Source organism: Geotrypetes seraphini, chromosome 7 (genome assembly GCF_902459505.1).
Source record: "Geotrypetes seraphini chromosome 7, aGeoSer1.1, whole genome shotgun sequence".
Lineage (NCBI taxonomy): Eukaryota > Metazoa > Chordata > Amphibia > Gymnophiona > Dermophiidae > Geotrypetes > Geotrypetes seraphini.
Window position 1 is genome coordinate 53,910,631 of NC_047090.1, and position 18,088 is coordinate 53,928,718.

At 44.0% G+C, this 18,088-nt stretch overlaps 1 protein-coding gene across 1 annotated transcript in view; it reads left to right on the forward strand.

Moving 5' to 3' along the window:
* The first annotated feature begins 2,291 nt into the window (after positions 1-2,291).
* The window catches only part of TMTC1 (transmembrane O-mannosyltransferase targeting cadherins 1), a 364,529-nt gene continuing 348,732 nt past the window's right edge, over positions 2,292-18,088 (forward strand). Inside the window, exon 1 of the mRNA XM_033953227.1 lies at positions 2,292-2,757. Within this exon, the coding sequence (XP_033809118.1) occupies positions 2,462-2,757 (296 nt within the window). The 5' untranslated portion in view covers positions 2,292-2,461. The remainder of the gene's footprint in view (positions 2,758-18,088) is intronic.

The following is an 18,088-nucleotide window of genomic DNA, read 5'->3' on the forward strand; positions in this document are numbered from 1 at the left end:
CAAAATAATAATTGAGTTCAGTATAGATTTCCTGTTTATTTCTATTTAAAAATGTTTTAGCCCCCTTTTATCAAGCTGTGTTAGGGTTTTTATTGTGGGTTGCTGCGGTAAAAGCTCTGCACTCATAGGAATTCTATGAGCATCAGAGCTTTAACTGTAGCGATCCGCAATAACCCTAATGCTGCATGATAAAAGGGGACCTTAGTTAGACGTTTAAGTTTACCTGATTCATATTTTTCCATTACTCATTTAAATCTTTCTGAAACTACCTCCAGATTTTACCATATATCATTTCTGCAAGATACACCTGCCTTAATTTCTCTGTTTTGCCAGCATAGCAGAAGGATCCATTTAATCCCTTTTTCCTGGATCATTTGTGCTTTTCCCAAGTTTTAATGAATTTGGACATAGGAGATGCTTTTCAGAATTATTTAGGCTGCTCAATTCATTACACATTACCAAGATTGAAAAAAGAACAAAGCTGTCTGTATTTGAATGAAAGATATAGCAGGTATTGCATGTGGCCAAAATAATCGCTGAGGAAACACCAGAAGTGTTTCCCATTTCCTGACCAGTTTACCTCATCTCACTCTACCACAGACCATCTACAAATGCATTCTCTCAATCCTTTCCAGTCTGGCCCATCGATACCACCCATCTCCCTCCACATGTAAGCTTTCAATAGGCTGTTCTCCAATTACTCTTTTCTTTTAGTTTCTTCCTCCTTTCCTCTTCTCTTCCCTATGCATGACTTATGGTTGGGGGAGGTAGGGAGCAACATTCTCTGCTCTCCAACTTCAGCTCCCCTCTCAGCCAATAGCTATCCCCTTCATTGGTCCCCATTCCTCAGGAGATTCAGTTCACATCTCAATTTGTTAGGCTTCACAGGCATAGATCACTTTTCTGCTCCCTCTTCACAGGACCACATAAGAATAGCCTTACTGGGTCAGCCTCTACCCCATCCATGTGGAGGCCTATCCAGGCTTGGCAAAAACTGGTAGAATTCTGTGCAAATATTTTGAAAATTCTGTGCCAAAGTTTTGAAACCTCTGCGCACAATATTTCAAAATCCTGCAAAATTTCATAAAGTTTATTTGTAGTGTTTTTGTGTAGAATTATCCTATCCTACTACATTGTGATTGAAATGCCTTCCTACCTTTTCCTCTCTCAGGTTCCAGCCTTCTCAGTTCCCTCTCTCTCCCTCTAGATCCCACATGCACCCTTAATCCCATCCTTAGCCCCCATAGTCTGACATGTTTCTCTCCGTCTCTGGCTAATAACCTCTTCCACTATTCCCACCTTGTTTCTGATCTTGGCCACTCTCACTCCGTCTGTCCCCCCCAATCCCTCTTGCACCCTAACCCCACCACACCTCTCGCTTGCAGCCTGAATTCCTTCCTTACTTACTTGTGATCTGGCATCTCTCTCCCTCTTAATAACGGTTACGTGAGAGAAATTCCAGCTACTTGGGCTAGGAAAAGCAATGAAAAGCATTCTAATTTCCAGAGTAAACACAGTTGCTTTATTGAAGCCTTACTAGGGGATTTGGGAGGAGAAATCATCTACAGGACTGTCCCTGTCTCACTAAAGTTAAAGATTGTAGAATAATAGGTGAGAATAATTTAGCTTAGTGCACGCTGGTAATTAATAGAGCATGGAATCTGCATAGTGGCCAGAGGAATAAAAAGAAAAGGAAGCCATATATGAACCAGTCCACATTAAGCCCAAGCTGAGGGCTGAGTTAGATAGCCCATACAGTGCAGTCTGTCTGAAACAAAATGGTTAAAGAATTCAGAAATACTTTGGGGCTCAATTCGAACTGCTATCTTGAAGAAGCTGTAGGAAAGAAATATATGGTTGTTATGGAACCAAGTTGTGTTAAAAAACAAGTTTGAGGTGCAAATGAAGTTTTCTGAATGAATAAGTTCACATTTATTTTGCATGAAATATTTTTAACTGAGTTTTACAATCATGTTTGGTCACAGTTAACTCTGTGTGCCTACTACGGTATGTATGGCACCCTGTCTTGCAAGAGAGATTAATAAATAATTTCTTCTTCTTACACGCTGCTCAATATCACCCTTGGTATCTCTACACTAAATCCAAACTCCCCTCCAAACTGTAAAAGGAGGATAAGGCTAGCATATCTCCAACGTGAGAACCAGTGGATAGCAGATATGCACCCAATGCTAAGCATCACCACAGTAAGAGCGACGTCGATACCTTTCTACCTGTGGGATCACTGACATAATCTGCACTAGACACTACAAGAGAATCTAGGCGCATGCGCTGGCGTTGTTGACGGATTTTCAGCTGTGCAGAGGCGAGGACGGAGAGTCTATCTCTTCTGCGCGTGCTCGCGGCTAGTCAGTAGGGCGGCAGCTTTTACTACCATGCAGTTACTGCGGCTTCAGCCCTCGGTCTTTGACGCCTCCACGAACAATGTCAACGCTGCCAAAACATGATGCCAGTCTCGGTCAGGAACGGTGCCGCGTCCCGCTTCTCCTCCGCCTCCTTCTTGGGTAGTTTTCAGTTTGTCAGCTACCTAGCCACGCTCGCATTGGTATGTGCGCTTTGCTACTACAACTCCCTGCGCGGAGAATTCGTCCATGACGACGTGTGGGCTATACTGAATAACCCGGACGTACGTTCGACCGCTCCATTAAGCAACATTTTCTCCAATGATTTCTGGGGCAAGAGCATGGCAGAGAACACCAGTCACAAGTCTTATCGTCCCCTCTGCATCCTCACCTTCAAGTAAGTACTGGCCAGCTGCCAGCATCGGCTCTGTGTCTCCAAGCTCGTGTGAAGCTTTTCAGGACATTGGCAAAACTTCATACTTCTCAGTTTACTTTCTCTCGTTACTTTTCAGATCCGTAGCTGTGTCCGCAGTAGGGGGGTGGATGTAAGATAAGGATCCATAGGGTGTGCAGAGGTGAATGGGATCCGTTAGGTCAGCAGGTGCTAAAACAAGGATCCATGGAGTGAGTGGGAACTGTGAGGTCCGCAGAAGCCTCAGCCTCTTCCTTTTTAAATCTGTGTGCTTTAGCACTAAGATACACTAAAGGCAGTGATCGTCTAAAGATCATCGCTAAAACGGTTTTGACTGGTTTAGTGACGATCGGATTTGCTGACCTGATGCACAGGTTTTCTGCAGGATCGCTCATTCTCCGATCCAGCCATGCGAATAAGGGGCTAGATTCACTAAGCCCACCGATCGCGGTCGTGTACCGACCCGATTCACTAACCTTGGTGCTGATCGACCTCCAATTTGATCTGATCTGTGCATGCAAATGTAGGAAGGCAACGATTCACTAAACATTTTCAGGAACACCGACTTAGCTGGCCCATCAATAAAGAAGCAACTACAGAGGATCTAGTCGTTCACGTCCCTGCTGACTCTCCTGCAAACAGTTTCAGCAGTACCCACAGACCAAAGCCTCTCTCAAAGCACATCTCTGCCCAATCCTTCTTGCCAGCAGGCCCGCCTCTTCAAAATGATGGGCCTTCCCCTTCCCAATGCATCCTGATAGATTCAGTTGCTCACTGTTACTTCCATTAAAACCAGTAAATGTATTTTGCCTTTGCTCAGTGGCATACCGCGGGGGGGGGGGGGGGACGGTCTGCCCCGGGTGCACGGTTTGCGGGGATGCACAGCCGGCCAGGACCGGGTCCTCCTGCCCTTCCTTTCCCCCGGCGCGCTGCTACAATCCTACCTCCCCCGCCGACAAGAAGTCTTTCCGACGTCAATTCTGACTTCGGAGAAGACGTTCTGGGCAGCCAGGCAGTGATTGGCTGGCCCGGAACGTCCTCTCCGACGTCAGAATTGACGTTGGAAAGACTTCTTGTCGGCGGGGGGAGGTAGGATTGTAGTAGCGCGGCCGGGGGAAAGGAAGGGGAGAGGCGCTTTTTTTTCCCCCGTGCCAGGGAGGGTAGGATGTAGGCAGGCAAGCTGGCTGGCTTTAGCGCAGCAGGGAGGGAGGGAGATAGGTAGATAGGCAGGCAGGCAGGCTGGCTTTGGGGGTGGCCAAAATCTGGAAGGTAGTGGGACATAAGTAGGAGGCACTGGGGGCACCATGGACATGGGATGGAGGTACTGGGGGCACTATGGACACGGGACGGAGGCACTGGGGGCACCATGGACATGGGAAGGAGGCACTGGGGCACTATGCACACAGGACGGAGGCACTGGGGGCAATAAGGACACAGGACAGGGGCACTGGAGGCACTATGGACACAAGACGGGGGCACTGGGGGCACTATGGACATGGGACGGAAGCACTGGGGCCACCATGGACACGGGACGGAGGCACTGGAGGCACCATGGACACGGGATGGAGGCACTGGGGGCACCATGTACACGGGACGGAGGCACTGGGGGCACCATGGATACGGGAAAGAGGCACTGGGGGCACCATGGACATGGGACGGAGGCACTGGGGGCACCATGGACACGGGACGGAGGCACTGGGGGCACCATGGACACGGGATGGAGGCACTGGGGGCACCATGAACATGGGACGGAGGCACTGGGGGGCACTATGGACACGGGAAGGAGGCACTGGGGGCACTAAGGACACGGGACGGAGGCACTGGGGGCATTAAGGACACGGGACGGAGGCACTGGGGGCACTAAGGACACAGGATGGGGCACTGGGGGCACTATGGACACAGGACGGAGGCACTGGGGGCACTAAGGACATGGAAAGGAAGGAGGGAGGGAATAGAAAGGGACAATTGTTGGGCCTGAGTGCAGAAAGAAAGAAAGGATACACAGTCAATTAATAGATGTCCCCTTTTGATGAAAAAAATAAATGGTCTCGTTACCTCTGACTTACTTTCTATGCAGCAGAGTCGGCAGCCATGCTGAGGTGCAGGAAGGTCTAGCGCTGACTCGTCTGCCGGCTCTGCTCCGGAAGAAGTAAGTTACGTCGGAGGGGGTGGACCCGGAAGACGCAGTCATTGCAGGACTTTGCCACAACTCCCTGCGTCTACCGGGTCCACCCCCTCCAACGTAACTTACTTCTTCTGGAGCAGAGTCAGCAGATGAGTCATCACGGGACCTTCCAGCATGTGGCTGCTGAGTCTGCTCCAGAGCAAGTACGTCGGAGTGGGGTGGACTGGCAGCCGGCAGCTACAATCATCGTGGGACCTTGCTGCATGAAGGGAGAGAAAGGAGCAGGATTGCTGGAATGGAAGAGTGGTGGAGGGAAAGAAAGGGGGCAGGGTAGTATGGAAAGGTGGTGCTGATAGAATTGATGTACAGAGAAAGGGGAGAGACATAAGGGGGAAGGATATTGGAGGGAAAGAAAGGGGGCAGATGCTGATTGAAGAGGGGTGGATGGCGAGAGAAAGGGCAGACATTGGATGGAAGTGGGGAGCCTATGCTGGATGGAAGTTGTAACCAGCCAGGCATTGTGCCTGCCAAGGTTCCAGTCAAGACTGAAGCCAAGACACATAGAAAACCCAGGAAGGGAGTGTACAAAGTCTGTCCTAGTGCTGATCTGGATGATTTTCAGGCTGACCACCAGGGGGAGCTTGAAAGCGTCAAAAACTTATCAGACAAGCTGTATTCAGGTCACCACCGGAGGCACTCAAGAGCTCCACAGTATCCTGCTGACTCAGCTAAGTTAGGGCGCGTCCCTAAGGTAGAAAAGCTCCCAGCTGAGAACAGACAGGCAGGCAGGCTAGGGAGAAGGTTCCAACCTTTTCTCCCTAAGGATCTCCCTGGGTCAGACAGGTGCAATAGGCCTGCACCTATGGAAATAGAGGAGGCTGGACAAGCGAAGGAACTAACTTTGCTGGATGCGGAAGTTCCGATGGAAATTCAAGAAAGCTTTCCTGAAGTTGGTGAAGACTTAATTGAGGACATGGAGGTTAGCTTATGTACCAGCTGCAGACCATAATTGCAAGCAGTAAGTTTTGCTTTTGGGAAACTGTTTGCTTTTGGAGCTAGTTGATTTAAGCTCAGTATTTTGTTTTTCTCAAAGCTGGAAGTGTCTATATGTGGGGAGAGGTTTGCTGTCACCCAGGGAGGGAATTTTGAAGGCTTGTATAAAAGCTGTTTAAAGCAAACCTAAGACATTCTCCTGTACCCGGTAGTAGTACAATAGGCTACCGGAGGCTTTAGCGTATTTAAAAAGGAAGCTCTTCAGAGAGCGTTTAAAATGATTCAAGTCATTTTCTTCTCTTAAATACTGAGGTAAGGTATTCCATAACTGTGGGGCTATAACAGAAAAATTTTCATGACGACGGGTTCCGATAATTTTCAATTAAGGGACTGCTAAAAGAACATGATGAGCAATGAGGAATAAGTAATTTATCAATAAATTGGGGTTCATTTGAAGATAGGGTTTTAAAAACTAAAAATAAGATTTTAAAAGTGATACGGTGAGTGACAGGTAACCAGTGTGATTCAATAAGAAGTGGAGTGACATGATCAAATTTTTTGCGATTATGTATCAATTTAATTGCAGTGTTTTGAACTATCTGAAGGCGTCTCTTTTCTTTTTGGGTAACATTTATTAATAGAGAATTACAGTAATCAGTTTTCGAAATAACCAATGAATGAATCAATATGTTAAGTGATTTTGGTTCTAAAAACTTTGCAATTGATCTAATTATACGTAGTCTGTAAAAACAGGATCTGACAGTGTTACTTATATGTTCATGGTAGGAAAGACTATCATCAATAGTAATGCCTAGTATTTTTAGAGATTTTACCAACTTTAGATGAACGTTATCTAAAATAAATGGGGCACTTAAAGTTATATCATTTTTCCAAGGGAAAAGAAGAATTTTAGATTTTTGTATATTCAAAGCTAACATATTGGAGCTAAGCCATTGTTTAATATCCAGTAACTTTCTATTTATTTCATATATTTCCTCTATTTTTTGGGTTCAATGGATGGAGTAATTGAACATCATCAGCATAACTAAAAGCAGTGAAGCCTGTAGATTGACATAGACTTAATAACGGAGAAAGGAAAATATTAAATAGTAGTGGCGATAATATGGATCCTTGGGGGATACAATAATTAGAAGTATATGGTTCTGAAATTGTATCTTTGAAAGTGACAGCGGATGAGCGATCAGTGAGAAAAGAGTTAAACCAATCAAAGACTTGACCGTCGATTACAATTGATCTCAATCTATCAAGGAGTAATGCGTGATCAATGGTATCGGAAGCTGCTGATAGGTCAAGAGAAAACAAAATAACTGAGTTATGATGATCTAAGTGATAAATTATGTTTGTGGTCAGTCCAAGTAATGAGTATTCAGTAGAATGATTTTTCCTGAAACCCGTTTGGTTAGGGTGTAGAACATTAGTTGTTTCAACAAAGTTGTTGTTAATTGATAATTGTTCAAATACCAGTCTTTCAGTTAACTTTGCTAAAAATGGAATATTAGCTACAGGTCAATAATTTGAAGAGTCTTCGAGACTGGCTTTTTGATCTTTTACTATCGGAACAATAGAGGCTTTTTTCCATGCTGATGGTAGTATACCTAGTTCTAAGCTATTTCGAATAAGGGCATGGATGTATGGGCCAAAGCATGAGAAAAACTTTTTTAGAATTAACGGAGGAATGATTTCAGTTCGAGTACCTTTCAAGCTAACTCTTTGGAAGAAAAGTTTTATATCATCTAATAGAACATTTGGCAAGCGGTAAGTGATAATCATTGGATGTATATAGTGGTGTATTGGTTGTGATTGGAATAAATGTTTGCCGAATATCATTGATTTTTTTGCAGAACTTATCCGTTAGATCTTGGGCAGTGAGACTATTTGATGGATTAGTATCTAGTTTCTGAGGTTTAGGGGCAATTGATTTAACAATAGAGTATAGAATCGAGGGATTTGTTGCCTTTAAAATTTTATTAGAATAATAATTTTTTTTTGCAAGATTAATTTTTATCTTATAATAATAAGCATGATCTTTATAAAGTTTTAAATTTGTGGGTGACTTATTCTGATGCCACTTCCTCTCGAGAGATCTTAATTGTTTTTTAGTAAAGTAAGTTCTTCTGAAAACCAAGGCTTCTGCAGTTTTCGTGAATAATTTTGAAAATTAGAGGAGCTTCTTTGTCTAATAAAGATTGAATGGCTGAATTCCAATTATTAAGCTGGGTTTCCAATGTGTCCACATTTAAACTTGGAGTTTGTAGGTTAAATTACAAAATAATATTTGATAGTTCTAATTTTGAGAAATTACAATACGAAATATTTTTTGTTGTTGTTGAGAATATTTTACAATTTGTTTGGAGTAGAGCTTGATTGTAATAAGGTGAGGGTCTGACCAGGGGACTGAGATAATGTGAGGTTCTGAGAAAGTAACAATGTTAGACTTAGGGACTAGGATCATATCTAGTGTATGTCCTACAGTATGCGTTGAATTTTGGATTAGAGATTGTAAGTTAAGAGTATTAATGTGAGTTAATATTTCGATGGTAACTGGATTGGTTAAATCATCAAAATATATATTAGTCACCTAATATCCAAGGGTTATGTGAGGAGGAACAAAAATCAAATATTGTATTTTGGAGTAGAGCTAATGTATTCTGGTTAATGGGCGGGGGAATGTAGAGAAGTAAAATATCTGTTATGGGTTTAGTATTAAGTTTAACTTGAAGAAATTCTATGTTACCTGGCCTGATTAATGGTCTGTGGAATTAATTAAGTTGTCACAAAAGATGATAGCTAGGCCGCCACCTGCGCGTTTGTATCGATGGTTAAATAAATAATAACCTGGGGGGCAGCAGAATGAAAGGTAGGCTTCATCACCATCAGTAAGCCAAGATTCCGTAATAAAAAGAATCTGTAAGTTATGAGAAATAATAGTTTCTGTTAATAAATGATGCTTGTTTTTAAGAGATCTTATATTAATGAGACCAAATGTTAGAGAAGAGTTATAGAAAGTATGACAATGTAAGGGATAAGAAGTAGAAGGAACTGGAGTAAGTATTGGAAAGTAAACAGAAGATGGTCTAGATTTGTTGGGGCGATGGCCCCAAAAAACTGGAATAGTGGAAGACTGTGAAGACATTTTGAGTGAATTATGCGATTCAGTTAGCAGATAAGTAGGTGTTATAATAAAATCGAGTAAAAGTATTAATAAAGATACTATAAATAGATTTCTAAGAGCTTTATAATTACTGTGTGTGAAAATTGTTTCAAAAATCAGCTGCAAAATGGGGACGCCCTCAGTTTGCGCACGAAGGAGCGCACTAAGGGGCAATCCTTCGGCGTGCGCCGCAAATGCCCCAGATTTAAAGTTCATGAGCAGACCTGGTGAGTGGGCGGAGTCCGGCGGGCCACCGCTTTGCGGCGGCTGATCAAAAAGGGTTAAGATTATCTAAAACAAGGGTTAAAACTATTAAACAAGCATAAATATAAACAACTTTAAAAGTAAAGTGGCTCTCAGTGCAGTGCAAAGTTGATATTCACTTTACTTTATCCATATCATTCTGACCTTTATGTTTGGACCAGTAAAATTGAAATATTTTCATTTATACTCCTTTTGTGTGTTTTGATTTTGGTTTCTGTTTTGGTGTCAGTCCAGTCCTGCGGGGTGACTCCAGGCCGGGTCACACGCTAGTGTTGTTTTTCGTTGTAACCACTGGGAGTGCTGTGGAGTCCCGGTCGGACCACAGTGTGGGTTACAAAGTGCAGATGGGAGAGATAAGGGAGCAAATGCAGGAAGGAAATGGGAGGAGAGAAAGAGGGAAGCAGACGCTGAATGGAAGTGGACAGAGAGAGGAGAAGGTACTAGATGGAAGGGTTGGAGAAAGAGGATACATGATGGAAGGAGGGGATAAATAAAAGGAGGGCACATGATGGGGAGAAAAGGATTGAGTTAGAGAAACACTGGAGGGGTAAGGGAAAGAGGTGGCAAGCTTTAGGTAGACAGTAAAAAAGGACATTGATGAGAGGGTAGTAAGAACGTAATCTAGACAGATGCAGAAAATAAATTGAAAAGGAAAATGAGGGAAAAAAGGGAAAGGGATTGCAGAGGAGAGATGTGGGAGAGGGAAGGAGAGGAGAGAGATGCCAGACCAATGGGGGTGAAAGGAGAGATGGAAGGAGGAGGCATACAGTTTCTGGAAGGGGCATAGAAGGAGAGAAGATACCATATAGGGGAAGAGAGACGGCAGACAGTGGATGGAAGGAAGAGAGTTACAAGAAGGTGAGGAAAGCAGAAACCACAGAAGACAAAGGTAGAAAAAAATTTTCTATTTATTTATTGCTTTAGGAGACATGTGTCACTGTTTCTGTGGTGCACTGTATGCAGAGTCCAGCTTCTTACTGGTTCAATTTAACCTTTGTCTATGTATTTCTATTTTATCCCCCCTTTTACAAAACTGAGGAGCGTTTTTTAACGCCAGCCGTGGTGGTAGCAGCTCTGATGCTCAGAATTCTATGAGCGTCAGAGCTGTTACCACCATGGCTAAAATTCACACTAAAGTTTTGTAAAGGAGGGAGGGGTTAGTTTGTGATGACATATTCCATACTAGGCGAAGGTGTTTTCTGTGTTCTGTGTATTCGAAAGACATGTTTTTTGTTAGGATTGACTGCAGGATTGATCTGTACTAGTCTGGCTTGTTTAATTTTACAATGGGTGTATTGATGTTGTACTGCTCACTGTAGTATGTAAGATGCTGCCTTTTCCTAGGTACTCATATGTGACATGTGGCTTGTTACTAAAAATCATATTTTTGTACAGATTGGGGGGGGTGTCAAAAAATGATGGGCCCCGGGTGTCACATATGCTAGGTACTAGCAATGAACAACACAGATATATTGAAAACCAATGTATATAAAGTGAACACTTTCAATTGAAGACTGTTGTGGTATAATGATGTTACATTTTTGCAGAAATGGTGAAGAAACAGTAAAACTCAATGTTCACTCAAAAAGAAGGAAAAAGCCTCAGAATGGGCCCTCCCACCACCACAAAGGTGGATATAACAGGTGGTTGAGCGATAACCTCACAGGCAAAACTTTATTCAAAGTTGAGCACTAAAATACTTGAGCAAAAACTGTGCTTCACATAAAAAGTTTTTTTTTCAGATAGAGGAAAAATTCCACTTATCTTATTGCCGATCAGCAATAAGATAAGTGGAATTTTTCCTCTATCTGAAAAAAAACAAAAAAACTTTTTGTGTGAAGCACAGTTTTTGCTCAAGTGTTTTAGTGCTCAACTTTGAATGAAGGTTTTGCCTGTGAGGTTATCGCTCATCCACCTGTTATATCCACCTTTGTGGTCGTGGGAGGGCCCGTTCTGAGGCTTTTTCCTTCTTTTTGAGTGAACATTGAGTTTTACTGTTTCTTCACCATTTCTGCAAAAATGTAACATCATTATACCACAACAGTCTTCAATTGAAAGTTTTCACATATGCTAGATACGCCACTGCCTTTACTTTTTGATTTATTCTCCTATGCACACGGTTAGTGTTAAGCATTTGTCTCTAATGGGGGTCAGAACTTCCTGCTAGGTCAGAAGGAAGGCTTCCGGGTCAGCCACTAGCCTCATGCTGGAACCAGTGTCTGTGGCTTCACGAAGAGAAATGCCACTGGGAGGAGAGAGCCAGCCAGAGGGGGTAAACACGTACAGGAGACACTTGCCGGATCAGCTGCATGCAGGAACTGCGGCTTTACAAAGAAAACTGCGATGAGAGGAGGGAGACATCCAGAGGAGGTAAACACCTGCGGGAGGCATGAATTTGGGATGCAGAACGGAGGGAAAGTTGAAGAGGGGCGTGTTGAGACACAGAAGGTAGGAGGAGGGTCGCGTTTGGACATGAATGGAGGAAGAAGAGGTGCGTTAGCACAGGAAGGGAGAGGCAGGACCCCGGTTCATAAGTATGAGTTTGATGTAAGTCGGGCTTTCTTAATCCGTGGACTGTCTGTATAAGGTGGATCTGCTACTAACGCCTGGAGTTCACTGATTTGGCATGCTGATGTAAGAGCGATGAGGAAGACCACTTTCCAAATGAGGTGCTTGAGAGATGAAGCACTGAGAGTACCACATTAAGATCCCAAGCCGGTGACTTAGTATTATAAAGGCCCTTCATGAATCTAGAGCGGTGTCTCACAAACTTTTCCAGCTGGCGGCACTCTAAAACCAATGCCCTGGCCGGAAGGCACCCGGAAGTCGACGCGATGACATCATCCGCATGCACGGAGGCCCGTCTGGCTGCGACCCCGCTGTTACATGGATTCAGGAGATACGGGGAGAAGAGGAGAGATGCCGGCCAGGAGGAGAGTCAGCTACACTGGCTGACTTCCTACAGGACGTGCCTCTCACTACTAGAGGCACGTCCTGTAGGCAGACAGCCGACATGGATGAATCTCTTCACTCGTATGTCGTGGCACACCAGAAATCTCAGGAGGCACACAGTTTGCAATACACTGATCTAGAAAATGTACTGGAAATGGTGTGCTCCCATACAGAAATAAAGGTATATTCTGGGAAACCCCACTTCTCCATTGAGAATATTGGCCATTTAGTTTCAAACTTTTTATTAATTTCAAAAACAAATGACAACTGTCAACCAAGACAAGAAATGCAAGAACAAAAATCCACACCCATCCTCCCAAGCCCCCTCCCCCCCATCCCCACCTACAAATATACAATATACGGTACAATCCAAGGAGATAATCCAGAAAATACAAAATAGCAACTCTGAGAGTATTCAGAATCTGACTGCAGCCTCTCGGATGCAGTACATCCAAATAAATCCACACTTGGAGGAAAGATTTGTGGCGTGTCCAGGAACCAGCCACTGCTCGTGCTTCCCATCGCAACAAAGTATGCAATTTATTCCTCTAGTACCAAACTGAAGGAGGCTGATCACTTTTTCCCAAGGACATAACACTTGCTCAGAAACAACCGTTTCCGAGCAGGATACAGAGGGAAAATGACAGAATAACATAGCAGGCGCTGAGAAAGAAACTGAAGTATTCAAAGTAGTACTAAAAAAAAGAGCCATCTCCCACCAGAAACCCTGAATTGTTGAACATGCCAACAGACCATGCACATAGGAATTCACCTTTGCCTGACATTTTATACAAATCTGTGTATCTTAAACATCCCATATGATAAGCCTGGCTCTGGGGGACATAAGCCCGCAACATAGTATGGTAATGACACTCCCACAGTTCAGCACTGCCCAGCACCCCCGGTATGCCCTTAAATGCCTTCATCAGCACCGGTAAGGTTAATTGCCAAGCAAGGTTCTTCTGCCAATGCTGTATTATCCCAGAAAAATCCCCCGGAGGTTGTATATGAAGCAAGCCTTTATGAAAATAGGATACAGATATTCTAGTCTCTGTGGAGGCCTCTAAAAATGCTTCAAATCGGATCCCAAAGTCCCAAGAAAGAGAACCTGATGGGAGGGACCCCCAGTGTTGGAAGTTGCTGCTCAGCAAAAGGCGCCCCCAAAGCTGGTATCCTCTGAGCAAGTAAATCATCATAGGAGAGTAAGGTGCCCTCTTCCTGCAAAACATGACATAATTGAAAAATACCCTTACTCCACCACCAACTAAATATAGAAGGTGTAAGCCCCGGGGGAAAAGTAGCATTACCCACCAAGGGCATAAACACACTAAGGTGCAGATCCTGCCCACAAAAGGAAAGGATTTGTTTCCACACTGTCCAAAAAGGACGGAATAACATACAACCCTGGGTAGGCCGAGAGACATCCTTAAGGCGGGCATGCAAAAAGTACAGCAAGTGATAGGGGTAAAAATAGTCCTCCTCAAAGATCACATCTGTAAAAAGATCCATGTCCAGAACCCAGTTGTGGATATGACGCAAGACAGAACCTTGATTATAGAGCCTGAGATCCGGTATACCCAATGCCCTCCCCCAGGAGAGTCCATAGAAGGTTGGGCTTCTGCGCCCCCCAAAAAAAAAAAAACCAACCCAAAACCCTGACAGTAAGGACAGTAAGGAATGAAGGGCTTGGATATCTTGCTTTAATAAGGATACGGGAAATGTATAGAGCCACTTGGGAAACAAGATCATACGGAAAAGATGAATGCAGCCTATCAAAGATAAAGGTAAGCCCTTCCATCACTCCAATTTGGAACGCGTCTCAGCCAACAACTTATCAATGTTGATCCGATACAATTTGGACACATCCATAGTTAATTGAATACCTAAATAACGAAACGAACCGTCCATTCATTTCAATAGAAAATCCATATCCCAAGTCCCATGCAAGGAAGGCGAAGAAGCCAAAGCCTCCGATTTTCCAAAATTCAAGGCAAAGGCCAAAAAGTCACCATGCTCCCGCAAACTCCAACAAAATTGGCAAGGATAGATACGGGTGGAAAGAAAAACTAATAAGTCATCCGTGAATGCCGCTATCTTAAAATGACTAGCCCCCAAAGGTAACCCACTAATCTCCGCAGTTGCCTGAATTTCCCTAGTCAAGGGGTCTAAGGAAAGGACAAATAACGGCGATAAGGTACAACCTTGTCTAGTCCCCCGAATCAAAACAGTTTTATTCTATCTTTTGAAGCTTTCTTTAGACAATACATTCAGCTGTTAAACTTCTATTTAAGGGAATCACAAAAAAGGAAATTCAACATCTCCAGATTATTCAGAATATCGCTGTTGAAATTATCTTCAACGCAAAAAAATTTGACCATGTTACGCCTTTGATGGTCAGAGCTCACTGGTTGCCTATTCCCCATCATATCACCTATAAAATAATGCTGCTAACCTTCAAAACCAGACAAACAGAACAGCCAGAATTCATCAACAGACTACTAGTACCCCTAACTTTACAACGTACTCTCTGGTCATCAAATCAAAATCTGCTAACAATCCCATTGCTAAAAGTTATCAATACTATGCACAATAATATTTTCTCTGTTACTGCTCCCTCGCTCTGGAATTCAGCACCTGCATACTTAAGAGAGATCTGTGCATTAGATAAGTTCAAAACCAGCTTAAAACCAATGCTTTTTAACGATGCATTTGCAGTATGACTATCCTTTTAAGGACATTTAAATGGATATTTAGCCCAGTTTCTGTGACAATGATAGCAAATCAGGTTAAATTTTTACCCCTTTCCTTCCATTTTTTCCCTAACTGTTCTTACTTTTCTGTTCGTTGTAGTTCTACCCTTTTTCCTCTCGTGTGAGTTTAATTTGTGAGACTCTGTAAATGTCTTTATTGGACAAAAAATTTAGTTACTAATTTTTAATGTGTCTGTACTACCCTGCTTTCTGTTTTTTATTTATTGTAAAGCCGCTTTGTAATTTAAAAAGGTGGGATAACAAATTTTTAATAAACTTGAAACTTGAAATAAAGCAGAACACAAACAGCTTTTTGAAATCAAACAGCGCTAGATTCACTAAAGACAACAATCATCGCTAAACCTGTCTTCACAGGTTTCACAATGATCACTACTAACTGACCTGATTCACTAAACAGTCCACCTCATGTTTTTTCCCCTCGATCGTTCATTTTCCAATCCGGCCATGCAAATTAGTAAAACCTGATGCAAAATAGCCAAGCAATGGATTAACTTACATGGCTTGGCTATTTAGCATTGGGTTTTACCGATCCTAAAACTCGATTGCTTTAGACCTGTCTGTAACTGTGTTACCGACAGGTCTGCCTGGGGTTTTTTCATTGGCACAGATATTTTGCATGTATTACACACGCAAAATATCTGTCCCATAAAAAAATCCCCCACCGCCAACCCTTGGCAATTGCGTGCCCTTCTCCGACAATTGTGGCAACCCACCCAAACCTAAAAAAAATGGCAGGAGGGTTGCCTACTCCCTCCTGCCATGAAGGACCTCCCTCCTCCACCCCGAAAAAAAAGTTAGGAGGGATGCCCACTCCCTCCTTCTCGGAAGGTGCCCGCCCGCTCCCTGAAAAAAAATGGCAGGAGGGATGTTCACTCCCTCCTGCCCACAAATACCTCCCCCCCCCCGAAGAAAAAGGCAGGAGTGATGCCCACTACTCTCCCCCTCCAGGTCCCATACCTTTGACATTGGAAGCAGGAGGTACTGAAAACACCTCCTGCTCTGGCTCCTCCGACAACACTGGACCTTAGGCCCCTCCCCAGTGCATGGGAAGGGGGCCTAAGGCCCTGATTGGCTCAGGCTCCTCCCTTGGGACTTCCTTAGGTCCTCTGGTGGCAGGAGGTAGTGGGCATCCCTCCTGCCTTTTTTTAGGGGGAAGGAGGAGGTATTTGCAGGCAGGAGGGAGTGGGTATCCCTCAGATTTTTTTTTTCAGGGAGCGGGCAGGCGCCTTCGGGGCAGGAGGGAGTGGGCACCCCTCCTGCCATCTTTTTTTTTGTTGGGGGGGAGACGGTGGCTCAGGAGTGCTAATGAGGAGGGGGGAGCTTTTTAATGGGATATATGGTATGCAGAATATCTTTCTCTCTTCTAAATGCCATTGAAGAAGTTCCTCTATCTCAACAGCATCAGGGATTTTGCTCCCGGTACTTGTTAATTCCATAAAAGATGGGAGGACTGTGACTCATTCTGGATCTCAGATCTCAACAAATTTCTAGTCAATGAGAAATTCCAGATGCTCTCCCTCACCCTACTTTATGGATATGCTCTCTGGATCTCAAGGAAGCCTACACTCATATTCCAATCCATCTGGCTTCCAGGAAATATCTCCACTTTCAAGTCAATCATCGTCACTATCAGTACAAGGTCCTTCCTTTCAGTCTGGCATCTTCTCCCAGAGTATTCACGAAGTGCCTGATTGTAGTGGCTGCATCTCATCGATCCCACGGTCTTCAAGTCTTTCTTTATCTGGACAACTGGTTGATCAAAGCTTCTTTGGCTCAGGAGATGGCTCTTTCAACATCTCATACCATTTCCTTTCTCCAAGCTTTGGGATTCAAAGTCAGTTTCCCCAAATCCAAACTCATTCCGTCTCAACATCTTCAGTTCATTGGGGCTATCCTAGACACTATCCTCATGAGAGCATTTCTCCCTCCGGATTGCCTGCATGCTCTCTTCAACCTCTGTCAGCAGATCTTGAATCTTCAAACGATCTTTGCGAGGCGCATGATGGTTCTTTTGGGTCACATTGCTTCCATAGTTCATGTGACACCGCTAGCAAGACTCCACTCAGTGGACTCTCGCTTCTCAATGGTCTCAAGTGACAGATCATCTATCACAGCATATTTCTGTCACATCATCAATTCATCAGCAGTGCATCAATGGTGGATGACCTCCTCCAATCTATCCAGAGGTCTACTTTTTCACTTGCCTCCTCATCAAAGGGTGCTAACGATGGACACATCTCCTTATGCCTGGGAGGGGAGGGAGGGGGCGAACCTTGATAGCCTTCAAACCCAGAGTCTTTGGTCAACCAGGGAGCGGAAATTTCACATCAATTTCCATGAGTTCAGGGCAATCTATTATGCCCTCAAGGCTTTTCAACATTGCTTACATCCTCAAGTCCTCCTCTTTCACACAGACAATCAAGTAGCAATATACTACATAAACAAGCAAGGAAGAATGGGCTCTCTCCTGTTATGCCGGGAAGCCCAGAAAATATGGCTTTGGGCAGCTGCTCGCAACCTTTTCTTAAAGGCTGTCTACATTCAAGGGGAGAAGAATTCCCTAGCAGACAACCTCAGCAGAATTCTTCTACCTCACGAATGGACTCTCAGCTCTGCAGCTCTCCATCTCATTTTTGCTCAATGGAGCACTCCACAGGTGGACTTATTTGCGGCTCCCCTCAATCACAAGTTGTCTCTGTTTTGCTCCAGACTATACTCTCCTCACCGTCTGGAGGCCGATGATTGGACAGGCCTATTTCTTTATGCATTCACTCCAACTCCTCTAATGTTAAAGACTCTTTTCAAACTCAAGCGGGAGTCAGCCACCATGATTCTCATCGCTCATCGGTGGCCCAGACAGCATTAGTTCTCCCTTTTACTTCAACTCAGCACCAGGGAGCCAATACCTCTACCAAGGTTTCCTACTCTGCTTACTAAGGATCTCTTCTACGTCCCAATCTGTAGTTGTTACACCTGACGGCTTGGTTTCTCTCGGGCTGAATCCTTATGCATTACATCTCTCTTAGCCTGTTCGCTATA